The 26,801-nt window shown below is 50.9% G+C and overlaps 1 protein-coding gene across 4 annotated transcripts in view; it reads left to right on the top strand.

The window, feature by feature from the left end:
• The window catches only part of RALGDS (ral guanine nucleotide dissociation stimulator), a 98,337-nt gene that overhangs the window by 61,487 nt on the left and 10,049 nt on the right, over positions 1 to 26,801 (top strand). For all 4 annotated transcript variants that reach the window (XM_074973334.1, XM_074973332.1, XM_074973335.1 and 1 more), the window contains exons 2-9: positions 18,853 to 18,963; positions 21,186 to 21,379; positions 23,128 to 23,202; positions 23,770 to 23,963; positions 24,531 to 24,652; positions 24,822 to 25,037; positions 25,792 to 25,895; positions 26,540 to 26,624. In XM_074973334.1, the coding sequence (XP_074829435.1) occupies positions 18,853 to 18,963; positions 21,186 to 21,379; positions 23,128 to 23,202; positions 23,770 to 23,963; positions 24,531 to 24,652; positions 24,822 to 25,037; positions 25,792 to 25,895; positions 26,540 to 26,624 (1,101 nt within the window). The remainder of the gene's footprint in view (positions 1 to 18,852; positions 18,964 to 21,185; positions 21,380 to 23,127; positions 23,203 to 23,769; positions 23,964 to 24,530; positions 24,653 to 24,821; positions 25,038 to 25,791; positions 25,896 to 26,539; positions 26,625 to 26,801) is intronic.

The following is a 26,801-nucleotide window of genomic DNA, read 5'->3' as shown; positions in this document are numbered from 1 at the left end:
GCTGCGAAGCGGGCTGAGGAGGTGGTGATTGTGTGTGCAGAAGAACATAAGCAGCCGGGCTGGCAGGATTTTTTTTTTTTTTTTTTTTTGTTTGATACCATTAAAGCGGGATGGGGGAGAGGCTTCCAAGTATGTTTGTATAAGGATCGTGTTACCTGGAGATTGCTGTCTCGGTTTCCATAGGAGGGAGAGACCTTCCAGAGCCTAGATCTATTTGGGGTGTAAGTGGATTTGGTGCTGGATTGGCAGCCCTGGCAGAGGAAACCTCTTCTTTATCCACAGGCTCAGGCTTCCCCACCCACCCCTTCATCATGCCTCTGCCCTGCCCTAGGGGGATCACCTGGCAGGGATGAGGAAGGAGGTGTGGGTTCTCAGCCTGGCCTGGCCACTTATTCCTTGGCCTCCCAGGTGAGAATACCCGTGAGGGGACTGAGTAGTTCCAGTGATATTGGGGCTGGATACTGTCAAATTCACGTCACATCTGCCCAGATCAGTAGCACCTGAGTGTTGGATTTGAACCGGTGACTTAGGCTTATAGGGCCTGATCCGAAGGCCATTGATGCTAACAGGAGTCTCTCCATTGACTGCAATGGGTTTTGTGGCAGGGAACGTCTTTTAGTTCTGTTTGCACCAAACCTAGCACAGTGAGCTCCTCGGCACTCCTGGAATGCAGATAATAAATAGTAGCTGGCTTTGATTTGATTGAAGTATAATATAGCTATCTTTTAGTTCTCCAGCAACCAAGCCGTGATAAAGCCCAGGCTGAAGTGATTGTAAGCTAATGTTGAGGAGCTGGGGCCGAGTAGGAGGAACCTGTGGGAGGAGACCAAGACTCATGTCACTTGCAGAGTACTAGTTTTATGTCCCCTATTGGGGTGTGTGTTACAGAATCTCCTTTGATCCTTAGAATCATAGAAGATCAGGGTTGGAAGAGACCTCAGGAGGTCATCTTGTCCAACCCCCTGCTCAGAGCAGGACCAACCCCAACTAAATCATCCCAGCCAGGGCTTTGTCAAACTGGGCCTTAAAATCCTCTAAGGATGGAGATTCCACCACCTCCCTAGGTAACCCCTTCCAGTACTTCCTTCCTCGTACTCAGGGCATTGCCATAAACCCATGAAGTCAAACCTCAGTTAGAGAGAGGGAAAGGGCAAAGGAGTATTGGCTGTTCGGGGGTGGAACAGGATCTGCTCACAGAGAGATTTCTCAATGGGATAACAAAGGGATGCCTGTGCCGGTTTGGTACTGTTGTGTGTTGGGAAGCCTGGTCCTCCCTTTGGGAGGCCTGGGGGCTGTGATTGTAACCCATTGGCAGTGAGTCCAGGAGTGTCAGTGAACGCTATATTCCTCCATTGCACTTTGGCTGGGCTTGTCATTGAAATGGCATCTATACGGGCAGGCCCATCCTTTCTGGCACTTTGACTAATTGCCAGTCACTGCGTCCCCCCCTGGGTTGTATAACTGAAACAGCAGTCAGGAGCTTATTTAGGTCACTCCAGACCACATTTAAAGGCCTAGCGTCCTCCTAATCTGTACTTTCTCCAGCGCCATTGCAGTCAGAACTGCCCAGTGGCTCTTCTTTTCAGGCAGTTGTATAAATAAACACAAGGAATGTGGTTTTGCAGCGCTATGGTGCTATTGCAGCTCACAAATATCTCTGCATTGCCGATGGACCCAGCAAGGGGGGGAAAAACTGTTGCTAAGGAATGGGATTTGGATACAATGCCGGCTGAGCTGGCCACATATGGGGAGAGCGTCTTACCCGTGACTTCACTTTCTGGGAAGTGGAATTCCAGCATGCGCTCGGTCTGTGGTGGAATTTGTGCGTCTCCTCCGTATAATGGTATCTGCAAAGGGAGTACATGCGAATGTGCTCATATGGGTAACTGGACCCTTCAAAGGGAATGCTGAGTGATAGGACGCATCCCATCAATGGATTGTATTGTCTGTCTGGTGCTATAAATGTGCTAGGCACCTTATAGATCCAAAGATAATGTCCCTGCCCCAAAGAGCTTACAGTCCAGATAGTTTGCAGTCTACATAAAAGCTACCTTAATTAAAAATGTTTTATATGATGCTCTATGCAGTTTATCCAAACGGCCCCAGAGGGTCATTCTCTTTTCCATGTAAGCATCAGTGCACTGCAATGTAAAACTGACTTGTATGAGCGTCTTTCCCACCCCCAACATCCCCCAAATGGCTTTGATGTTGGTTATCTGGAGAATACATTCAGGGTTATATTGCAAGGGGCAAGTGTTCTATTGAAACTGTGTCCACAAACCTACATTTTAACAGACCCATCCAAACTGGTCAGTGGTGAAATAGTTAAGTGGCCTTGCTACTTAAACTGTCATAGTTAGCATCTCAGGGTTAACATCCTATTGAGCTGGATGGATGCAGTTCACACCTCTCAAGGCAGGCCCCATCCAAAGCCCATTGAAATCAGTGGAAAGATTCCCATTGACCTCAGTAGGTTTTCCATCAGGCCCTTAGTCTGTGTCTTCACTGCACTGTTAATCTGGGTGACTGGCCCCTGGGTCAGCCTTAGCATCCCCACTGCAAGGCCCTTCTCGCGTTACTGTGACCTCACTGGTTATGTACTTGCCCCATGTGTCTGGAGCTGTATCCTATGGTTCTTTGGGAGAGAATCCTAGAGCGCTCTGCACACTCATTTGAGGGTGAACCTGTTTGTCTTTTGGGGGGGAATTGTGGGATTGGAGCTTTAGCAGCACTCAAATGACTTTTGCTCCCATCCTTACTGCAAAGTGGATAGATTGGAACTGAGCTCGGCTCTGACCCATCCCTCCACCTGAGTAAACTAGCGTAAAGCACCTCCAAACCTGGGTCAGAGGCTTTTCTGTGTGGATGGTAGAGGATTCTGGGCTAAAACCCAGGTAAGAGCCTGGATTAATTGTGCAGTGAAGACACAACTGTTAGAGCTGTTGTCTCAGGCTGTCTGCAAACATGGGAAGACCGTACTGCCAAGTCTAGAAAAAACTGTTTAAGACAATGGAAATCCAAACCCCTTTAGACTCTCACGTAGCCGCTTCCAGAAAGTGCTGTTAAATCCTGTTGTCATGTGCCTGTTCAATCCATGCTTTACCCACAATGCACTAGATTGGGCTCCCTCTTCAATAAAGATACACTTGGACATTGCTCCCAAGGCAATTAAAGGAAGAGACACAGCGAAGGAGCACAGTAACACCAGCTGGTTCTGTGGAACTGTCCCTAGGTCCCCTGCCCTGTAAATGGATCCACCACTGCTTGACTGGTTCAGCTCAGGCTGGCTGTGAAGCAGAGGGGAAGTGAAAACCAAGTGCTAGGCTTCAGGGCTAAATTGTGCGTTTAAATTTCGTCCTCCCCTCCCCCAGGTAGGAAATGGTATGTCTCTGGAGACAGCTGGTGATCTGTGTCTCTAGCTCTTTTAATAGCTAGTTTCAATACATGCAGTTAGCAAAAATAAATATGTAAGCAGCCCCGCTGACTTTGATGGAGTTGTTCCTGCCTATAAAGGTGTTTGCATGCAAGGGTCCTCAATTCTGTTCAGACAGATTTAAAAAGGGTGAGGCTTTGCTTTCTGTGCTGTCCTGCCATGAATTCCCTTATGCCATAGAAATTGGAGAAAAGAGAGTTCCTCTCCAGATTAATCACTGGGCAACACTGGTAACGGATTGTTAGCTCTCTGGGGCAGGGATTGCCTTTGTTATGTGTTTGTACAGCGCCTAGCACAATGTGTCCGGAACCCTCTGGCTCTACTGCAGTATGAGAAAATAATAACTGTAACTTGGCAATAACATGGAGCATGTCTATGGCTTTCTTTTCCTTTAGTGCTATGCAAATGCTAATTAGTTAATGAACATAGTGCATGTGTCCCCAGGGCTCCAGTTTGTTTTGGTTTTAACAGGACAGTTATTTGACATTAAATAACTACCAAACATACCTGAGGAGCAGCAGTAACGTAACAGCTGGCATTGTCAGAGTGTTGTCAGAGCTTTGAGCTGGCATACATGCATGTGTAATGCATATTTATCTTGCATAACTAAACAACAGTGGGTTTGTTTTTATTACTCAGCTGGTCTTTTGCTTGGGTTCATCTCAGAAATGTGACTGTACAGAGGGAAATGGCCTCTTCTTACTGCTCAAATTGGCTCCTGGGTGCTTTCTGAATTGTGCACCATGAACGCAGCTGCCCGGCTAAATTCTGATTTCTCAGTCCTTGATGCTGCTGATACTGTAGGAAGCAGGAAAAACACAGCTTAAATTTCCATTCACCAGGGTTGAGCTTTCAGTGCTGGCATTTGGGAGAGTGGGGGAGAGAAGAAAAATTTTGTTTTGACTTGCAAACGAAGCAGATTTAATAGGAAAGTCAATGGTGGTGACTTAATCTGGAATGCTGAGGTGTTATTTTTAGAGTTGCTTTTCTCTCTGTTAACCACATTTTAACAAATAACAGCTGAGCAGAATGCCTGTATGGAAAACTGGCTTTTAAAGTGTTCCCTACCCGTAATACAGAATGTCTTTCTATATGACAGAGCAAAACCACTGAGATTTCCCCTCTCTTTATAGTGAACATGTTTCCATAGTGACGCGAAACCTGAGAGTCCGCTCCGGGTGCCTGTTTGAGGTTGATGTTTTCAGTTTAATAGATTTGTTTGTTTTGTTTTTTTAACCTGAATTAACTTCAAGGAACATGTATGTGCGTGTGTATACACACAAATTCCTTCTCTTAGTGAAGCTGGACAAAGCAAGACTGTTTGGAGCCAAAACTGTAGACGGGAACTGAAGTTGAAATCCTGACTCCAAACCCCTGGAACTTTGAGGAAACTTGGATCCAGCTGAACCTTTCAGCTCAGGCCAAAAACTTGGGGTAATTCAGCTCTAGGTTTGTTTTATCTGAACCCTCATAAAGTTCAAAAAGGTCTGGGTAAATGGTTCTGCCTTTGGCCCCTCTCTCTTGCAGGGTCTGGCTCCATGCACCAAATTCCAGTTGAAGTCAATGGGAAATGAGGATTTGCAGGATGTAGCTATTATAGTGAGTAAGGCCAGGATTGACTTGATCTTTCCCCAAATGCTCTCCGTGTAGTTTCCAGGAGTGTCACTGAAAGCAGGGCAGGGGAAGGCTGTTGTTTGGTTTGCCTTAGTCAAACAACAGAACTTTCCTCCTGCTTGTCTTTACTCAGCTGCACTTTTGAAAGTGGATGTTTTGGTTAAACTTTTCTCTTGCCTCTGGTGTTTAAATCCCTTGGCTGGAGCCTCTGGATGGATGGTGCGACACCATTGCCTGTTGCTAGTTTGCAGCTCTGTGGCTGGTTGGCTGTCTCTTGATGATGTCATTTAGTGATGGCGTCCTGGTCATCACAATGCAGCTTAGCTTAGTGTAGGCACTGGCCTCTCTCTCGCTTCTGCGAGCATCTAAATGACTCAGGACATCGCTATGGCTTACTGTTGGCAGGGTGATGTAACTAAGCCCCTGTTTCCTGCAGTGTTTCTGATCATGTTGGATTGTGCCATAACTTTCATCTCTGGATTTTTTTGAATGCCCCCCAGATTTGAGTGTGTCTGGCCCTGGAGTGGATTCAGACCCATCTCTGCTAATGTGTAGATGGGTCTGAATGAGCCTGGGAAGCTTTGGACATCCTGCAGAGAAGCCCCTGAATGCTTGGCTGTTGAGTTGCATCTTCTCCAAGCTGTGAGAACTTCTTGGGGCTTTGGATCTGGGCCATCAGTGCTGTAACAACCTTTTATTGCACTGAAGTAATTACCTCTCCAGTCCTTTCCAGGGCCCGGAGTCTGATCCCATGCAGGTGAACAGAGAAAGTGGATGGGGTGCTAGAGAGTTCAGAACCTCCCCACAAAGCTCTGGTGTCGCGAGAGGGGACAGTTCAGGGTGGTCCTTCCTTCCGCTCAGCCCCTGAAACCCAAAGAGTTGTGGGTGGAAGGCAGGAACCTCTGCCTCTCTTGCACACCAGTGCTTACGCAGTGACGGTGGATGTTGCCTACGGATCCCAACAGCTGTTTTGGGGCTGCTGAGGCCCCTCCAGCAGTCCTTGCCCTAGAGAAACCATTCTAAACAGGAACGTGGCTTGGAATTCAGACTGAGGGGATAAGTCTCTGTCGCGGCGGGTAGCTGGTAATCCGGAGCAGGTGAATGAGGCTCTGCAAAGGGAAACTGAGTGCTAATCCAGCTCTGGAAAGTTTTTGAGTGGGAGGAGCAGACCAGTTAGCCCACCAGCATGTGTCTGCAGTGGCTTGTTAATTGCTGCGTCTAGGGATGAGCTGACTTTGCTCAGTGTTTATTATTTGATTTTCTGTGCAATGGGAGCTGCAGGTACTCTGGTAACATGACTGAAAGGCGGTCCCTAATATCTGTAATGTGCTGCTGTCCTGCCCAGAACGTGGCCTCAAAAGTGCTAGCTCGGGGCAGGGGAAATGGCCCCTGGGCAGAAGCTGCCTCACCCTAGGACATATAGCCTAGGATATTGATTTTAAATCTTCGTGTTACAGGGGATTTCTTGGCTGCATCGCCAGATGATCAGCTTTTGGGTGGTGCTGGGGTGGGCTGTGCTGCAGGCTATGCATCCACAAATGCAGTGCTGGCCAAGCAGGGATGAGGGGGATCAAGGGACTATGTTCAGGCAGGTAGCAGAGAAGACCATTCTCAAGCCCTGATGTTGCCCTAATCCTGTGCGCTGAGGGCACAGAGCCTGGGTACTCTTCTCCACCTCGCTGGGGCTGCTCTCAGCAGTGTATGCAGGGTTGGGCCCTTGGACCCTTTTGGGCAGGAACTGTGGTCAGAATGTTGCGACCTGGGTGTTTACCAGTTAGGCTGCTCGGTGCACAGGTTAGGCCCTTAAATGAGAGTAACTTGATTCTCAAAGGTGCTGAGAACCTTCAGCTCCCATCGTCTTCAGTAGCTCAGCACCTGTGAAAACCAGGCAGCTTTAATTCCAGATATTGATGTTCAGCTCCCAGGTGTCAACTTGTTGGCCTGTGACTCTCTTTCCTGATTGCAAGCACCTACCGACCTGTGGGCGCCATCTCTGCAGTCCAATAATATGAGATTTTCCTAATTACAAAGCAGAAGCGCTTGCTGTCAGGTCTCCTCCCCTCCAGCTCTCTTTTCTCCTCCCCTTGCACCCCCCCCATGGCAGAACCGACTCTGGGGGCTGGGAGGGTAACCATCTGAGAGGAAAATCTCCAACTAATCAACATTGCCAGGCACACTCCCATTTCACGGTGGTGGAGCCGAAGGAGATACTGCAGCATAGGGCTCTGTCATGAAATCTGGGCAGTCAGAAGGCTGTGGGGAGCGGCTGGGGGTGGGGGGGATTGAACCCCCTCACGTGGTGCAGAACAACCCAGAAAGCACAGCACTAACAAATGGAAGAGTCATGCGTCAGCTGTGTCCGGAATCGGGGACAGGGAGCATGGCTGGAGAACAAAAGCCCTCGTTTTCTTTCTCCCTGCCTTTCACGAACAGCCCCACGCTGGCCGCTCCATTCAGTGGACCTTTCCTGCATTTTCTCTACTTCAGCTGTTTACTGGGTCACCCTAAATAACAACAACAAAAAGAAAGCTAGGGAGAGAGAGAGAGAGAGAGGGTGGTTTTTTGATTGGCTAGACTGTACAATGAGACCCTCTCTGCCTTAATTAATACAGTAGCAGCATTGAATTGGGTTACTTGAGTGCATTGACCCTGCCGTGCCATGCGGATCAGTGGTGGGGTTGGGGTTTGCAGCTTGCAGAGCACTCAGGCCATAGACTTTCGGTGGGGTGTCTGGGGATTGTATATATCTTTTTGGGAACCCTTCGCTAGCCGCTTCAGTGCCGTTACATTGTGCAGATGCAATGGCTGATCCAGACAAGGGTGCAAACGAATCTGGGTATCTAGGACCTTGTGACCTCCTCCTCCCTGTAAAAGGGGAAGAAGCTGAGGTAGAGAGATTCTGGCTGACTTTTCAAAATAGCCCACTCACTTTGGCTGCCCCCCTTTTTCATACACCAGCCTACCTTGCAGAAGTCTGAGAACCAGCTGCGCCCATTGGTTTCTGCTGGAGTTGAGAGCTCATCACCTCTGAACAAAGTCCATGCATGCCCCAAGTCGGACACCTGAAATTAGTGCATGCTTTTTTTGGAAAATGTTTTCCTAAGTGATTTGATGACTGCCAAGAGAAGCAGTTGGGGTCACCAGGACTCTTAAAATGCTGAAGTTCTTGACTCTTAGGGTTTGCCTAGGCAGAGAGTTTGTACCAGATTAATTAAGATCTGAATGTAATCCTATTTAAACTGGTGCACATCCCTGTGTGGACGCTCTTATTTGAGTTTGTGGGGCTTGCTCTGGTTTAGCTTAAGTCAGTTAGGAGCAGCTCCTCTTAAACTGAAATAAGCGTGTCCACACAGGGCCTTGCACCGGCTAAAGTAAAGCAGTGCTAATTTGTGTACAGGCAAGGTCAGATCCCTTGGCAGTCATCTTCATCAGCAGAGAATGTCTGTACCTTAGAGATGCTAGCACTGACACAGAGATCCTTGTTTCCTCTTGCCAGTCCCAAACACTGACTTGATCTTTATTGCCACTTTAGTAACCAGGTCTGCATTAAAGGCATCCAGTGGAGTGGGAGGTGGGGGCGTGTGTGGAAAAAACAGAAGTGAGATTGGAATTGCACAGCTAAAACATGTTTGAACTGCAGCCAACTGATGAGTTACAAGCTAAAGCTGGTGGATTATTGAATAGGCAGCTATTTACAGAGTAGTGGAGCTGCAGTGAGTGGCTGCTCTGGAATGGTGCGTGGATAGGAGAAGAATGGATTGGCCCCTGTGGAGAGGGTTGAGGATTAATCCCTCAAGAGGAGAAGCCCCCCATTCCACTCCTGTCCCAAGAGCTCAACAGGCAGCTAGAAACCAGCGTGGATCATTTTAAATCACAGCAATTTAAAGCACCAATTTTAATCATGATTTAAATCAACAATCAGGAAACCTTGATTTAAAGCATCAATTTTAATTGTGTTTTGCATTTGTACTTCAGTTATTTCCCTAAAGAGAGGTTGATTCTCATTGGTTGGTAACCATTAAAACATGTTGATTTGCAACTAATAAGCTTGGCACTAAAATTGGTGCTTCTTTTTGCTAACCAGAAGGTTACACTATTTCTGTACACATTTATTTAAACAATTATATAGCTTGACTTTGGGGTTTTTTTGTGTTTTTTCCCCCAGATTCTTAACTTTTACATTTTTTATGATGTTAAAAAATGGTGAATGATAGCTTTCATACTTGTGATTTGGTGTCAAGCTCTGTTTGGATGGAAATTCAAATTCAATGCACAAAAGATATATTTTAATTTTTTTATTAAATAAAACTTCCTTAAATGTGCTGGATATATAAGGAGAAAAAGTTTTATCAAAATACATCTTGCATTTAAAACTAACAGGTTTATTAAAGGAAGTAAATTGTGAGGTTTTTGCAGGAATGGTGGGTGAAATTCTGTGGCCTGCGTTGTGCAGGAGGTCAGACTAGATGATCATAATGGTCTCTTCTGACCTAAAAATATCTATCTATGAATATTTCTGGTTACCATAGCCTTCAAGATTTTAAAATTGATATCTCTCATCCTTTGATACCTAGTTCTTATTCATAGATTAAAAGAGGAATAAAACCTTTTCTGCTTTTTCAACTCCTCGGTGCAAGGACTCTGTCTTCCCTATGTGTTTGAACACCATGTGTAGCACAAAGGGGCCCTGGTCATGTGCATGCACTGCCATAACATAAATAATTACATCTGCTGGATGCATTTCTATTATATTCACGAGAGAAGGTGGGTGAGGTAATATCTTTTATTGGACCAACTTTGGTTGGTGAAAAAGACAAGCTTTTGGGTTCATGCTTTCAATGCAGAGATTTTTTCCATCCAGGTTAAACACGGAACCTTTAATTCTCTAGTCTGTCAGAGTTCGTTTTGCTCATTTCTAAAATCAAGTGGTAGATTTAGGTTTTGCAAAACACTAAAATATTTGATTTTTTGTAAGCCCAATCCCTTTGTGTACTCCCCACATGCCTCCAAACCAGGGTTATTTTTTATCTGGCTCTCATTTTAATTATACACATTCCTAGGTTAGCAGCGGGACTGAGGACAGATAAGTGGTTCTAGTTCTGGCCTATCAAGGCTGCGAATAGTGATGGTCAAAAATGCAGGTAGCTTTTTCTTGGTTTTCAAATCATTGCTGGGCAGATCTTATTTTTGCCAAAAAAACCAAACCCATGGGTCAAGTACTGGCTCCCTGGGAACCCACCCCCGAGGCATGGCTGGAAGAAGACAGAAAAATCATTATGGTTTTGATTCGTCTCTAAGTTGTAATGATGTTGTTGCATGTCAAATGCACCCATTACTATAGTGTCTAGACACTTCCATCTCTGGACCTCCATCTCCTGCACCACGTCCCTGCATTTGGGGGTCAGATCTACGTCGTTTGAGTCCTTCTGAAGTGGAGTGAGTTACCGTCAGACACTCTCTCTGTTTAATCCGATGCAGTGATACCTATTGTTGTTTTGTGTACTAAGGGCCACCCACAGTGACATTCTGGTTCCTCTTCCTTGTGCCCTAAGCTGTGCCCTCGTGTGTGAGCAGCATGTGGCCATGCGTGGCTGCCTCTGTATATAGTTTGTGGAAATGCAAGCTTAAGTTAACAAGAACAGAAAGCTCAGAAATGTGGAAGCAAGGGCTGAAATTGCTGTGTTGGCTGGGTGCTTTTTGCCCCGAGCTTTTGGGTGGAGGGAGAAATGTGCAGGGCTGAGTTTTCTTATGAATTCCATCACCCTAGAAAAGGAGCTGTTCCCAGAATGCCTGTCTGTCCTTGGAAGTCCTGCCTCTGTGGAAGCTTGTCTGTGTAGTTTTTCTGCTGTCTGCGTGCACAAGTGGCTGTCGTACATTCTTGTGTTCAGAGATGTGGGGTTTGGATTAAATCCAGCGCCCCGGTGTCTCACTCAGTCAGTGCTTTCACACTGTGGAGTGCAACTCTCCTGTGTGTTCCATGTAAAGGGCCTGAGTTTCAGAAGCTCTGAGCCGTGCGGTTCCAGCTGAAAGCGGTGGGGACTTGGTGGGTGCTGAGCACCCCTTTAAATCCAGCCCGTTATCGCCAGCGGATGAGGAGACTGTGTGCAGCAAAGAGGTGTGGGTGTGGCTTTTTTTTTTTTTTTTTTAAACCCCCTTTAGAAGTGAAACCAGACCAGAGGAGAACTCCGTCTCCCTGCACTGCCTCGTGTCTGGAACGAAGAGGTTTAGTTCCTAATCCCCAGCCACTGACTCACTTGTGCAAGTTGCAAAGACTCCCTTGTAACAGACCCCCATGCCATTGGGGTTCTCTTCTGCCAAAACAATGAGTGTGGATTTTAGTAATTCAGGCCAAGGTTTTTCTGAAGGGCCTAGTGATTTTGGGTGTCTTGACTTGAGGTGCCTTTAAAAGGGCCTACTTCCCCCCCCACCTTAAAATTGGGCCCCTTAAATGTGTGTCAGGTTGGGCCCCCAAAACCACTGGTCACTTTGGAGAATCTTGATCAAAATGGAGCAAGCTGTGGAATAGTTCCCCAAAGGAAGGGACAGGAGCCCCATCCCTCGAGTCACTTAAAATTCGACTGGACTTAATACTGGAGAATATGCCTGCATTGGTTCCCGACAGAGGAGGGGTTCATAGGTATCTCCCAGATCTTGATTTCAGTCAGGGGCAACTTGAAGTTTCTAAAGCCATTGAAAATACTGGTCCTTCAGGTCCGGTAGCTCAGGCTGGCTCCGCTGGGGCCAGGGACTGCAATTTTCCGCTCTTAATGCCTAAAGTAAAACAAAATATGCATTAAGTGTGTCAGGAAATCCTGACCTGCAAAGCCAAGCAGCTGATGGGGTGACTGGCCGCTCCCATGTCTTGGGGGAAACCATTCTCCTCTGCTCCCCCACCCCCATTCAAGTTTAGCTTCTGGCCCCTGGTCCATACCTTTCCTGTTTTCCCCTTTGTAGTTACTTTTTTAATAGGGCTTTGGAATTGTTCCTTGACTGAAGTGGCTCAGGGACAGGAAGGAAGGAAGGCAGAGACTCTATAGAGTTGGAAGAATACATCTCCATCTGTTTAACTTCCTGACACTATTGTTCTAATGCTTGAGTGATTAGCTCTCAGGGATGGAGCCGCTGGAGGCTACAGTGGGCTTGGTAACCCACAGTAAAGGAGGTTGGCCCTGTCTCCCCTTCCAGTCAGTGAGACCGGAGAAGGAGACTGGGAGTCAGGATCTTTGGGTTCCTTTCACAGCTGCTTTACTTTTCTGTGCCTCGGTTTCCCTATCTGTAGAATGGGGGTGATCATGCCTGCCTTCCTCACAGGGGGATTGTAAGGTGCTGTTCAACGTTTGTGCTTTGAGAACCAGGAATGAAGGGAGTTGTGGAAGTGTGTATGTGCCCTGTATTGCGGCATGCGGTGTCTTGGCAGTGGTGGGGCACCTGCAGTTCCCATTGGATTTCAGAGGAAGCGAATGCAAGGACTTCACACCACTCAGGGTGTGGTTAGCATCTTGCTGGGTTGAGCCTGTTGCTGTTCTCCCCATCTGCTCCCACCACCCAGTGCAGATTCAGCTTCCAAAGGACTGCTCCATCTTGGCTCCAGTGACCATCAGCTCAGTGTTGCTGGGTCTCTCCAAAGCTCCCTCCCTGGTTATGTGTTAACAAAGATGTAATGGTTGAAAGGGGGTTGATTTAAGGCACCTCTGCCTCAGTGTTTGTGAAGACCCCATCTCTCTGCACAGTGAAACCCTGCCCCTGGAGAACAGACAACAGCAGGGCCTGAGGGGCAAAGTTCTAGCTCAATGGGCATCCGTGAGGTTTTTGCCTCTTGTGGTGCTTTCTCAGAAAGGCTGGCCCTACATGCTGCCCCAGGTGCAGTTGGTGCCCTACTGGTACCTTAAATGGGTGTCCTACATTCCTGGCACCTTAAGTTGCTTGTCTACCAAGGCCCATGCTAGCAGTAATCTAGACCTGGTATGTTTGTTACACAGGGCATCTTTCCCGTGTCCTTTGCCCTTGGATACCACGGGGATGGGGTTGGCACAATAATCAGAGTAGGATGGCCTCTCTCGAGGACATTCTGAGCATGACACTTGAAAGGATATGGCTTATATCCCTGTGTGTAGATGGTGAGGGGAGCACAATCCCAAGGGGTGGGGAAAACAAAACTCTGCTGCTTGTATTGCCGTTCTCTGGCATTGCATGGAAATCCCCCCAAGAAAACCTCTTGCGTTGCTTATTCTTATTTTAGACAAGCAGAACAAGGCGGAGCTTCTGCCTTTGTGTCCGATTCACAGAAAGGAAGCTGTTTTTTCTCTCACTAGAGAGGGGTTTTTTGTTTCCTTTCAAGCAGGGCCACATGTTGTGGCTTATGTAAGAGGCCCAGAAGTAACTGCAGTTCATCCTGATGAACCCAGGCTTCTGCTTCAGTGAATGAGGGAAACCTAACTCAGGGCTTGTGTGAACCCTGGGGGAAAGGGGCATAGGTGGAACAGATTTCTAGAGGAAGCTTCTTGGCTTTCTCTGAAGGACTCTTCCCAAGTTATCAAAGAGTGAGCACCGTCTAGAATGGGGCACCGGAAATCTTACTTTCATTGACCTTGAAAAAGTCACCTACGTTTTGATCCGAAGTCCGTTGTACAAAATGGAGCAAGCTGTGGAATAGTTCCCCAAAGGAAGGGACGGGAGCCCCATCCCTTGAGTCACTTAAAGTTCGACCATTGCATGCAAAGACTTTCATTGACTTCAATGGGCTTTGGACCAGGTCCTTAATCTTGTCTAGACTAGCATTCTCAGCCTGTTAATTCTCAGCAGGTGCAGAGCCACTGGTGGCAGGTGAATTGTAGACAGGGTTAGATGAGATGATGGTAAAACACGCTTGAGTCTTGGCCTGTACGGCAGCCTCCACTTCTACTGCCGCTGGAGTAGCTGCATTTGTTTGGAATTGTGCGTCCAGATCTACCCTGTGGTAGTAACAGCTCCAGTGCCTTATTTTTTCCTATCTGTGTAAACAGGGTGATGGTATCTCTTGGGGAAGGATGCAAGGTATCATTCACTTAGGCTCAAATAAATAAACAGTAATAGGCTTGTAAAACATTTGTGTTCCCCAGCTGGAAGGTGTTAGAGAAGTGCAGAGTCTTATTATTTAATCCAGATGCTGTCTAGGATGCCTCAGTGTAAAAATAGCTTCTCTGTCACCTGTATTGCAGGCTGATACCTTTTTAATAACAGTTCATTATCTGTATTTACTGATGCCTAAGTGTGAACTAATGGGCACATGAGTTAACTCTTAGGCCTTGGTAATTGTGAGTTAATTGTTTGTATCTCACCTGCAGTGGCTTTGTCATGCCCACACTTAATTTAAGTCACACACTTCCTCTCCTCCTTCACCTTAGTTGACTCATCTCAAAGAAGTTAAAAAACTAAACTTGTTTGCCACTGTTTCGGAGGCCTTTCAGGAGCCTGTTGCCAAGCCACTAGATCTCGCCTCATTCCCAGTCCAACTTCCTGTTCTGTTTCTGCTAAATTGCAGAGTAGGGGGGAAATGCACTGGGAAATATTAGTGCAGATGTCAGTTTGGGCCTTAGCTGCCTCTGTGTTTCTGCTTTGTTTTGCTTCCTTAGTTTCTGACCAACATGTGCAAAATGCACAATCAGCAGGAAAAAATGGAGGAAAGAGGAAGCTGATGGCAAGAATAAAGATTTAATATTTAATAGAGTCCCATCCTAGCAACCCACCAGGCCCTCGGTGCGTGCCTGTCCTATACCCATCGGATATCCGTTTACTTTGTGCATGATTTGTCAAGAGGGTATCGCAAAAGTCATCGGGGGAAAAAAATAACTGAATCAGAAGGACTCAAAGTAGGAAGGAAATGGAGTTTGCACATATGTGACAAAACAGGGTATTCCATCTGCATGTGATATGGAACTCGTGAGTGGGATTGATTGCTGAGTCATAACATTGCTTTCCCTTTCAGCTGCATGGCAACTCTGCTAGTGATTCATGGATTAAACACTGGAAATTTTGTACTTGCCAATATATGTCTGTTTATATTTTAATTAGGTGAATTCAGTTTTAGCAGTCCTTCAAAATTCTGCATCAGGAATTTATAGCGGCTGAGTCAAGCTCTGCTCTTAGTTATACCAGATTAAGGGTCTGATCCTGACTGGTACTGAGCACCTCCAGATCCCCGTTCACTTTGCTGGGAGGTACAGCTGCTGCTCAGCATCTCTTGGGATCAGGCCATAAATCCAGAGGAACCCGATTATCACTAGATTTACACCAGTGTAATTAGAGAGCAGAATTTGCTCCGCAGGTTAGATTATGGTGATTGCACGAGTGGCAAAGCAGAAACCGACCAACTCCATGTGTGTCCCTGTGCAATGGGATAGGTACTTTTGTGGGAGCAGGGTTTGGCTTCCTCTAAAGCATTTGGTGGTCGCCATCCTAGAGAATAGGGACTAATAGGCTGATCCGATGGGAAAATTGCATGTCTGAGGGTGTAAATTACAGGAAACATTGTCTTTCTTTTTTGTGGAAACATCAACAATTTGGGACAAACCCATCTGGCTGAAATGGTTTTTAAAAGGCGTTTCTTGGTATTCTTTTTAAGCAGACTGGGCCTAAGAATGGGTGTGAGGATTTGTGGTATAATTAACACTAGCGTAAGGGTTATGCCTTGACTTCAGAGGAGGATGTGTGTGTTCCAGACGCCCATACTTAACCACGTTCCCATTTCACTGATCCCCATCTAAGGCCTTGTCTGTGTGGACATTCTTATTCCAGAATAAGTGTGGCTTGTTCTTGTTCCTGAAGCTAAACAAGCACAACCACATGTGGAGTTTTTCAGGAATAGCTATTCCTGGATTACTCTCTGCGTAGACAAGCCCTAAGCTTGGAAGTTTAATGCCTTGTGAAGTCAATGGGGGGTGGAGCGGAGGGAATTGTTTCAGCCGTCTGTAGCTATGATGGAGATGGCTGCCTGCAGGGATTGGTTCTGGGTGGCTTGGTTTGTTGGTTTATGATGGAAATGCTTCCTGCAATCTCTGCTGGAGAAGCCAAGGGACTTCCATGGCTGAGAACTCCAGGTTTTGCAGAAATCCTGGAAAGACCCTTACCCAGCAGACCCACCATTTGCATGACTCCCTCTTCCCCAGACAGAGCTCGCTTACAGGGAGCGTCTACCCCAATCCAATGCCCAGGTTAAATCCGTGCAGTGGCAGTCACCACCAGCTGGGATCAGTTTGTGTCTGAGTAGGAAGGCGGGGTTCCAGCATGGGAGCACCTGACTGGGGTCAGATCCTGCTCCTGTGGAAACCGGGCTGTTCTCTCCACTGGATGGGTTTCTGTAGCAGCACAAGGTGTCTCCGTCTCCTCAGCAACAGGCTCTCGGAGCCAGCTGCCTAACTCAGCTTTTCAGCTGGAAACTGGGAGCCAGGCAGGCTGCTACAGGAGCTGGTCGCTGCCCACCAGGCTGGGACCAGCCCGTTTGCTTCATGTGCTCAACCCCGGTATTGCATCAAGTTTGTGTTTCCCCTCCAAGGCGCGCGAAGGTGAGCGGCCAGCCCAGGTTAGATAAACAATGGCGTGAGGGGTCCCTGTGGCCGCACAGGGCGGCTTTCCTGCCTTTTCGTGGGCATGTGTTATGGTTCATAAACCAAAGTGCGGTGTCTGACTGGGCCAAACCCACCCCTGGGGTGGGTCCGTTAACCTCAGTGGCTGAGAGAGCCCGTTGCGCATTGCCCACGGGAACTAGGAGGGCTGTCGCTAGCCACCGTTCCTCTTGTTCCTTTGCTCACTCTGCGGTGTCACAGCCCGGCTTTCTCTCTGTTGATGTGCTGTGTGTACACAGGAGGGACTTGGCTGCGAGCCTCCCCTGAGTAAATCTCTCCATTGAACTGGCTTAGCCAGGTATCGCTGTCAGGTGTGTTCTCCATAGGACAAGTGGCAGGTTTATTGTATGTCAACATGTTTCGCCATTTTGGGCAGGAAAAGGCGGGGAGGGAGTGATCCCCCAGTGTTTTAAAAGGATCCAGATAAATCCTCTTAGAGGGAGTTTTGCCTCAGCAAGCCGTAGGGAGGAAGGGCCATAGGCTTCTGTGGAGCCGTTGTGGGTAATGGAGCTAAATTGGCCTCATTGGCCTGGAGGCCTAGAGCCCAGTTCAAGGCTGCTTTGCAGCTGCCGTGCCAGCTACGCCAGCTGGAGGGGAGCTTGGGGAAGCAGGCAGAAGTTAGAGCAACCATCAGAGCTGCCCTAACCAGCCTACTGGACCAGTCCAGGCCTCAGGATCAGTCAGGCGTAAACTGCCACTCCTCGCCCCACCCCAAAAGCCCTTTCTCTGTGGGGGGCAGAATGGTCTTTTGGATGAGCTCTAGGACGTTCAGTTGGGCCAGTGGATTTGATTCCCAGCGGAGCTGTAGCCCTCCTGTATGGCCTAGGTGCAAGGCACTTAGCCCCCCCATTTTCCCAGTGACTGCTAATTTCAGGTGCTCTGCTTGAGAAAACAAAGGCCTGCTGTTCAGCCGTGCCAGGGACCCGCAGCCCTGTTGGCTTCAGCGGGACTTATGGGTGCTGAGTGCCTCTGAGAATGGGGCACCAGGCACCTCTGGTCGGGCACTCAAGAACCGCCATGCTGAAAATGTGGGGGCACTGGAATGTAGGCCAGGTCCCTCATTTGCACAAAGGGGATCCTGGCACGTATCCCTCTCACGTTCAGTGTTGGAACCCCTGACACTAGTATTTGCAAAGCACTTCAGGGTCTGTAGAAGGTGCCATCAAGAGAGGGGCAAAATATTGGTACCTGGATGCCCTGGTGATGAGTCCATTAGAAATGGCTGGGGACAAACCAGTCAGTGGCGTGTCACTGCAGCACCTCCTGTGGATGCGGTAATTCAGCCTCTCCTGTCTGTATCCAAAGCCCACTTTGCAGGCTCTCCCTGTGTCTGAGCTTCCCTGCTGGATGCCGTCTCCTGCACAGGTTCCCTGCCACAGGTGCGATCCCTCGCTCCAGTGCAGATTGGTTTCACTGTGACGGTTTGTTTGCTACGTGTGTTGTGATTGCACAGCCCAGCGGTGAGGGGCAGAGCGCGGTGTTCCCCTGTGCGGTTACCAGAGGGACTAAGAAGTGCTCCAGGGGCTGGAATGGGCAGCATCCCAGGCAGGGAAGGGAGAGCGACTGGAGCAGGCCTACTACGTTCTGGCAGCTGGGAGCACTAGCTCCCAGGTTAAAACCCACCAGGGAACGCTGCCGACCTAGCCCCAAATGCTGCCGAAGTGTTAGCTGCAGGGGGCGGGGTTCTCGCTCTGATCAGCGTCAGGCACCTTGGGCCTGATTGGCAGAGGGGCTGAGCACCCTAAAGGCAGTGGGAGCGGCTGTGTCCCAAGAGCTCGAGGCTGTGATTTTTGGCCCTTGGCCCCCCTGCATTTTGGGGAGGAGGCGAGTTTTGGGGGTTCAGCTCTCCTACACTTTGCAGGACAGGGGGTTGAGTGACCAGCTTATTGGGCTGGCTCTCCCAGTGCTTGTGCTGCTGTTGAAACACCGATGCATTAGGAGGCGCCCCCCTTACCGATGCCTAACTGTAGGTAGGTAGAATCCCCCCCGGTACAGCACTCTAGAGCTCTTCTTACATTACAAGGGAAGTGCCTGTAGGCTTTGCTCCCCCCAAAAAACCTTCCTACCCCCCCCCCCCCAGGACTGATGCCTCCTGATTTTCATATTTAAATATGCAAATGTCACCATCTTGGCCTCCCAGCCATTCCCGGGGCTAAATCCCCCATGCCATGAAGGTAACTGCGCTGTTTCCTCTCCCCATGGCAGAGCTCCACGCAGGAGATCGGAGAAGAGCTGGGAGACGGAGTGATCTACAGCATATCGCTCCGGAAGGTGCAGCTCCACCACACAGCCAACAAGGGGCAGCGATGGCTCGGGGTAAGCTGGGCCCAGCCTCCCTTTGCCCTCTGTGACTACAGCTGTGCTGATTTCCCCACGCTCGCTTCTCCTTTGCCTTCCGAGCATGGCAACAGGTGGCCTTTGGGGTGTCGTGGTTCCAGCAGGATGGGTCCAGGTGTAAGTGGGCACATGCCACATAAGCCACAGGTCCAGTTCTTAGCGTGCTAGGGGCAGTGTTTCCTACAGTGGCCGGGAGATCCATTCATCCTTTCCCTCTCCAGGCCGGTCGCTGCACCCACTATGGCACTCATTGTGCTGCATGCAGGCAGGTGGCTGGCTTGGGGATCATGGGCATGCAGCAGTCAGGGTGAGGGGATGAAGCACCCCAGCCAACGTGGACACAGATGTTTCGATTTGCCAGCTGCAGCTCCGGGCTGGGGGTGACCCCCCAATAGGACGGCCTGATGAAACATGCTCACATGTGCCTCATCCTCTTCCTGCTTTGGGCATTAAACTGGGCATCCCCATTTTGGGGTCTCCTACCAAGAGCTCACCAGCACCTGGCCCTGCGTCTGGATTGAGTGTGCATGGGAGAGTTCAAATCCTTGTCTGACTCCTTGCCAGAGTTGGAAGGAGAAGGTGCCTGACCCTGGGGCGGCAGGACGAGCCATGTGATTACTTGCACATCAGGAAGGGATTGGGAGGGATGCAAATTAGGCTGCCCTTTGCAGAATAGGGCCCCAATCTCCTGGGAAGGGCCGAGCACACATCTTCCGCTGAAATCTGTGGGAGTTGGGGAGCTCCATGCTCAATGGGATCTGGTGCTTTGTTCCCTGGAGAAGAAGGGGTTAAGAGAGGCTCTCTCTCCTACTGAACAGCCTGTCTTGGAGGAAGCCGACATCCTTTTTGTCCTTCTCATACCAACCCAGACACAGCCAACAAAAAGCCTCTCCCCTCCGGGAGCTGGCATGGGGCCGGGGGACCAGACAGGCCCGCAGGAATGCAGCGCTGGGTATTATTGTTTCCGGCTGTCCAATTCCATCACATTCCAGTGGCAGAGCGGATGGGCAACCCCTGCATGGGAGCGCTGAGAGAAGGATCCCGGAGCCATAAAGACTCCAGGCCTGGTTTTCCCTGCTGCCCGCGGGTGGGTGTGTCTCATGCAGAGTCCATGTGGGAGCCCTGAAGCCAGTGGAAGGAAGAGGCGGCTGCTGGAGATCCTCATTTTGCCCTTCCCCACCTATTATTTTCTCTTTAACTTTCTGTTTCCTGAGCTGAGCCAGGCAGGTCCAGGCCGTGGGCAATGGGGAGCCAGGGTTGCCAGCCCTTCTGTCTGCTTGAGCAGGGATAGCAGATACCAGGGGTGTGGGAATGGGGAGGGCATACCAAGTTGGATCCGCTTGGGCACCTCCCCACTGGGACAGATTGCTCTGTCAGTAGAGGGGCGGACTGGGCATAGGGCTGGAAGCCAGGAATGCCCCAGTTCTAATCCTGGCACTGACATCCTCTGTAGCCTTGGGCGAGTTGCTTGGCCTCTCAGTGCCTCAGTCCCCCCCCCTGTAAAATTGGGGTAATCCCCCCCCTCCCTCCCCGCCCCAGGAGTGTCATGGTGAGTCTTTAGCCAGACCTGCCTGGACACATGTGCCGGTCCAATTCTGATTTTGTCCCTCTGTGAGCAGCGCCTCCCATGGGTCACTAAACAGAACTGCAGCTCTCACAAATCATGTGCGCTGAGCAGGATCTCCTTGCATGGAGCTTTCCAAGTGCCCAGGCTAGGGGGAGACGCAAGGCCCCTAGGAAGGGGGCGGAGCTCTTGAGCCTTTTGGTTTCCAAAGGAACTTGGTTGCCCATCCCCACCCCTTGTGCTCTCCCTGTCTGTGGAGCCCATGCTTGCGATCATGCTTAAAGGAGCAGGCCCATCGCGGGAGCGTTGCCCTGGCCTGATCGAATGCTGCAGAAGCTCCTGGGGAAGCTACTCAGGCTTTACTGGACTGAGTCCCTGTCCACACCAGGGAAGTGATCCACTGGTGACGGATTCAGTGGCGTAGCAAGAACCAGCACAACGTCCGCATTTGTCCTGTGCCCATTCCAGCGCTGCTCTGCACTGGGACACCGTCCCATAGCGCCCTGAAGGGAGAGGTGCCCTGGGACCATTAGGGAAGTGTGTGTATGTGTCCCTTGGGGCCTCGCTTCCTCAGCTCTGCGCTCGTGTTCCTCTCTCTGTCCTCCGCCTAACGCCGTCCATCATCCCCCACCTCCAGTTCGAGAACGAGTCGGCCTTGAACCTCTACGAGACGTGTAAGGTGCGGACAATAAAAGCCGGGACCCTGGAGAAGCTGGTGGAGTATCTGGTCTCAGCCTTCAAGGGCAATGACTCCACCTACGTCACCATCTTCCTGTGCACGTACCGGGCCTTCGCCACCACCAAGCAAGTGCTAGACCTGCTGCTCAACAGGTGATGCTGCCCCTCCCTCCCTGTGGTGCCCCTGGGGGGTGGAAGTCTGTGCCCTATCCGTGCCATGGTCCCTCCTGTGCCCCAGACCCCCATGTTCCAGACAGGCGATTCATGCAGTTCTCTCCTCCGGGCCCTGCCTGTGCGGGTTCATGCCTGGCTCTGACCATGGCTCAGCACCCCACATCACAGCTGCTCCTTGGGGGGGGCCCCTCTAGCGGGGAGCTGCCCCCATTCCAGCCTCAAAACTCTGGCTGGGCTGGGTCCTCTCCTCTCACGCAGACTGAGTGGGGGGCGGGGTGGTGGGGTACTCCTCAGCCATGCTACAGCCTCAGGGATGGAATAGTCCATGTAGCGTGTCTCTCCGCCCCGCCCCGAGGCCCATAGCTGGGAGTGGAAGTCTTTGTGTAGTCCCGGATTGACCAGCTCTGCCCTTCCCTCAGCCCACCTGTGCTCAGGGCCTTCCAAGCCCGACAGGAGGTGGAGCAAGGCACATCCCAGTACTGTGTGGAAAGCCAGGCTAGGAGAGCTGCTCCTGCTTTCTCCAGAGACGTTAGCGTCCCCAACCTTGAGTCCTTTTTAATGCTGCTGTTTGTAACTAGAGCTGTATCGCCCCCACCCCCTCCGGAGGCAGCCTTTCATTGTGCCCCTAGCACAGCGCATTTGCCAGGACGCCGGAACAATGGGGGCAGTGTTAGCGGGAGCGCATACCAGGGAGCACGTATACTCCCGGGATTGTCCGGGCATTGCACTCTGCGTGGGGGGAGGGGGGGGCCTTATGGGCCATGCGATGACTACAGCAGGGGGGAGACAGTGTGAACTCTGCTCTTCATGCCTGTGCTGTCCCTCTCAAAGGGCCAGTCCAGTCCAATGAGTCTGTGAAATGCCCAGAGCTGCCTCGGTGCCGGGTCTCAGCATTCCTAGATCAAAGCCAGGTCCATCCCACCGGGTACCCTGTTCTGACCGTGGCCAGTGCCTGCTGCTTTAGGAGAAGGTGGCCCTCTGTCTTCTATAATGCACCTGGTTGATTATACATTGAAATGCTCTAAGAGCATCACCGTGGGGGTGAGAACACGGATGGATGGATGTTACAATGGCGTTCCCAGAAGTACCGCCTCTGGGAATGCTGTCCAGATGTGACAGCCCTGTAGGCTGTCTCAAGCAGTGCGGGTACTTCAGGGGATACCCATGGATGCAGTGCCACTTAACCCTTCCCTGGCACCAGGCTGAGTCATAGAGACATGGGCTAAGCTGTCCAACTCTGAAACTGGAGCGGCTTCGTTGAACAAGCCGGTGACTTTTGCCTGCCAGATGCAGCTTCTCTTTGCCTGGCAGGGTGTGCATGGGAAAGGGCGACCTGTCGTGGGTGCTTAGGATAGTTGTCCCTGTGTGCATGGGACATGGGCCGGTCCTGTCGTCCCCCACAGTTTGAAATCCAGAGTCCTATCCTAAGGCAACCCTGAGAGTCCACAGTGGGTACTAGTTGCCCCTCCTGGCTTGGCAACAGGCTCCTGAAAGGCCCCTGGCAGGAGTGCATGGATATAGGTGTCTTCGGAACCCTGCCCTGGCTGAAATGCCTCGTAAGTCCCCAAACTCCATGCAGGGGGTAGGACTCATTTGGCCGGGGGCGGGCAGTATGCTGGGAAGAGATCCAGAGTGAAGGATGCCTGCCTGCTCCAGCAGGGTCGCTGTGGAGAGGCAACTGCCCAGGGGTGTGTGGTTTAACTGGCTCATTGTTATCCCCTTATCAGGTACGGCAAACTGCACGTCCAGATGAATGGGGACCACACCAGACACACTGTGGATGAGAGACTGGAGCTGAAAAAGTAAGCGTACCTCTGCTGCCATGAGCCCTCCACTCGGCACCAGGGCAGGGAGGGAATGTGTCTGCCTGGCCCCTCTGCTCTCTTCATGGATGGAACTCTCTCCAGGTGCCAAAGGACCATCCACTCTGGGCTGTGTGCTGTGGAATTAGGTCTAGGAGGATACAGGCAGGGAGAATGCTGGGCTGAGATGGGCTGGGACTTGGATCGAGTCAGAAGCTGGGAACTCGGATTGGGTGGGTCTTGGAAAGAAGCCAGGAATAGAATCCAGGTCTCCCGAGCCTGTCTCCTGCTCTAACTGCTAGGCCATGTGTCCTTGCCTGTCAGGTCCAATTTGTTGAGCTGTAATATCCTGTGGCAGTGAGTTCCACAGGTTAATGATGTGATGCTGCTGCAAGTGCATTTGCAGCTCTGTTAGGACATTTGGGGGATGTTGGCTCTCGGCTGTTGGGCATGTGGGCGCTCAGCCGTCAGACATGTACCCGTACATACGCTTTGGCACGCGCCTGCACACAGGTGTCACTTTATGCCCAGTTCTAACAGCCAGTCTGTCCGTCTGCTTCTCCCCAGCACCATCTCCTCCATCCTGGGCGCCTGGCTGGACCAGTATTCTGAAGACTTCCGCAAGCCCCCAGACTTCGCCTGCCTCAAGCAGCTCATCTCCTACGTGCGCCACAACATCCCTGGCTCGGACCTGGAGCGGAGAGCACGGATCCTGCTGGCCCAGTTCCAGCAGCAGGAGCACAGTGAGGCAGAGGCAGATGGTGAGCGGCGCTTCCTCCCCGTGCCCCTTAGTGCTCTGTGTGGTGTGTGTCCTGGGCTTCCCCAGTGACGCCTGTGAGGAGAACTGCGTGTGAGGGCCGTCGGCGGGGCCTGGGTGGAAAGGAGGAGGGTTAGCACCCTGGAGGATCTCCAGAGCTGAAAAACTTGCCACATGACCAAAGCCGAATGAATCCACCCTTAAATGAGTCCGTTCTGTTCTGCCCTGCCCTCTCGAGCCCCTCGGATCCCTTCGTGCCCACAAGGGGAGTTCAGTTTGTAAATGACCCTGGGAGGATTCGGTCTGGGGAAGGATGCTGGCTTTCCTTGCAGTGGGCGGGAGTTCCTGCAGGCACCTCTGTGCGCCCTCCTGGCCTGTACGAGATGGGTGGCCTGAGGGGTGTGAGCGTGTCTGTGTAGGGGGAGGGGAGGGCGAGCTGTGTATCGGGATGTGGGAAGGGGAATTAGGGGGAAGGGTCTGGCTGTGATGTGGAGTGTCTGTATTTGGGGTGAAGTGTGTAACTGAGGAATGGAGGGTTGTCCCTTTGTCATTTTCCCCCTGTTTTTCTCAGCTGCGGACCAGACCAGCTGCACCTTCCGGATAGTGGAGGAGAACGGGCTGGGGGAGGGGAAGCCAGACTTCCTCGCCTTCTCCCAAGAGATGGTGGCCGAGCAGTTCACTCTGATGGATGCTGTGAGTATTGGCTGCTGCCTTGGCACTGAGTGCTCTGCCCATGTGCTTGGGGTCCTGCCCGTGCGCTCTCTACTGTCTGCCTGGGCCTGTCACGCTCTCGCTCCCCTGCTTGCACGTTCCCTGCTCAGAGTTCCCTCGAGAGACCCGTCTCCAACCCTCTCTCTTCCAGGAGCTGTTTAAGAAAGTGGTGCCTTACCACTGCCTGGGCTGCATCTGGTCCCAGCGGGACAAGAAGGGCAAGGAGCACCTGGCCCCCACCATTCGCGCCACCGTCTCCCAGTTCAACAGCGTCACCAACTGCGTCATCGCAACGTGCCTGGGGGACCGTTCCCTCAAACCACAGCAGAGGGCCAAGGTGGTGGAGCGGTGGATTGAAGTGGCTCGGGTAGGACTGTCCCCTGTGGTGCCAGCCACTGCCCAGTGGGGTCTTTCTGGGATGTCCCTTGCTGGTGCTTGAAGCAGTGTAGCCCAGTGGATAGGGCACTGGCTTCGGAGGGGGTTCTAAGCCCCGCTCTGCGACCCTGGGCAAGTCTCAACTTCCTGGGCCGCCGTTTCCCCCTCTGTACAGTGGGGGTAATGATACCCGTTATAAAGCCTTATGAATGGGAATAAGAATTGTAACTAATAGCAGGAACTCCCTGTCCCTGTCCCACCTACCGTGCCCCCACTAGAAAACTAGATCCCTCTCCAAGGAGCCCATGGCTGAGGGGGACCAAACTGAACCCCCATCATCTGTGGGTTTCAGTAAGTGGGGTTCAGCTCTGACATCCCTCTGCCTTGGACTTTTGATTTTGCAGAATGAAAACTCGGCCAGTGCGGTTCTGTAGAGCTAAAGTCGCCCATTCCTGTCTGTGTGAAGGGAGACCCCCGTTTGAGGGGCCTAAGCCTGGGCTAGGACCTACCTGAAAAAAGTTTGCAGGGAGGGGAGGGTGCAGATGGGACTCGAGATGCTAAAGGGCCAGCTGCCCAGCTGTGCTAAATCAGCATAGCTCTGACTTTAGTGGAGCTGCACTGATTTACACCAGCTGAGGATTTGGCCCTAAACATCTCCATGGCCAAAGGGGGAAACCAATAACCATTGCCTGGCTGCCATCTTTCCAACTAACATTAAACCTTGCCGCCTCCCTGTCTCCCCTCAGGAGTGTCGCATCCTAAAGAATTTCTCCTCTCTCCGAGCCATCCTCTCCGCCCTGCAGTGTAACGCGGTTCACAGGCTGAAGAAGACCTGGGACGAGGTGTCACGGTGAGTGCAGCCCCTTGAGTCCCATGGCCGGAGTGTTAGCTTAGTTTGGGGGTTCCCATCTACGCCACAAGCTGTAACGCTGTCTTACTCACGTCCCAGGGCTATAGCCAGGGCCTGGTGATCGTGCAGATGGCACTGTGATCATTTCACCAGCTCTCCTCCTGGAGTGTGCCCGAAAGCCAGGGACCAATGTAAGACATTTTGCTGTCTTATCAGCATGAGGAAACTACGGTAGATCCCACACGTAAAATATTCCTGGATACCCTCCAAAATGGCAGAAGTACCCACTAGAGCTGTGATCAGCTGGGTCCTTCCCAGGGGCATGGCCCAGCCTGGAAGGGAATGTTTCAGGCAGATTCAGGCAGATTCCCAGGCAAATGAGGTCAATAAATCTGCGAGCCAAAGGGGAAGAATGGCTATTCTCCCAAGGCATGCTGGGAAAATCTTCTCCATCGCCTAAGAAAGAATCCAGGATACAAGCTGGTGTTTTGGGGAAGTGAAAATTTGGAGAATGAAATGGACTTGTGGTCTACTAGCAGCATGGGGCTTAGAAAGGGGCATAGGCTTGCACAAGAAGAGGGGAAGACAGCCCCAAATGGGATGGGGACACTGGTGCTGATGCCTCCTTGTTTCGCCCCGAACAGGGAGAGCTTCCGCACTTTCCACGAGCTGTCGGAAATCTTCTCGGATGAGAACAATCACTCGCTGAGCCGGGAGCTTCTCATTAAGGTACCAGGAGCTCAGAGTCTCTCTACACATGGGCTTGTTTCTGATCCGGGGGTGGGATGGGAGTTTACCCTGATGCTGCCCAGTCTGCAGTGAGGATGTGTGGAGCAATGGGAACAGGTAGTGAAGTCTATAGCAGCACATACCATGAGTTGCTAGAGGTCTTGCATGATCTTTAAA

The sequence above is a fragment of the Natator depressus genome, chromosome 16 (assembly GCF_965152275.1).
Source record: "Natator depressus isolate rNatDep1 chromosome 16, rNatDep2.hap1, whole genome shotgun sequence".
Classification (NCBI taxonomy): domain Eukaryota; kingdom Metazoa; phylum Chordata; order Testudines; family Cheloniidae; genus Natator; species Natator depressus.
Note: the sequence above shows the minus strand (reverse complement) of the source record. Positions and strands in the feature narration are given on the sequence as shown.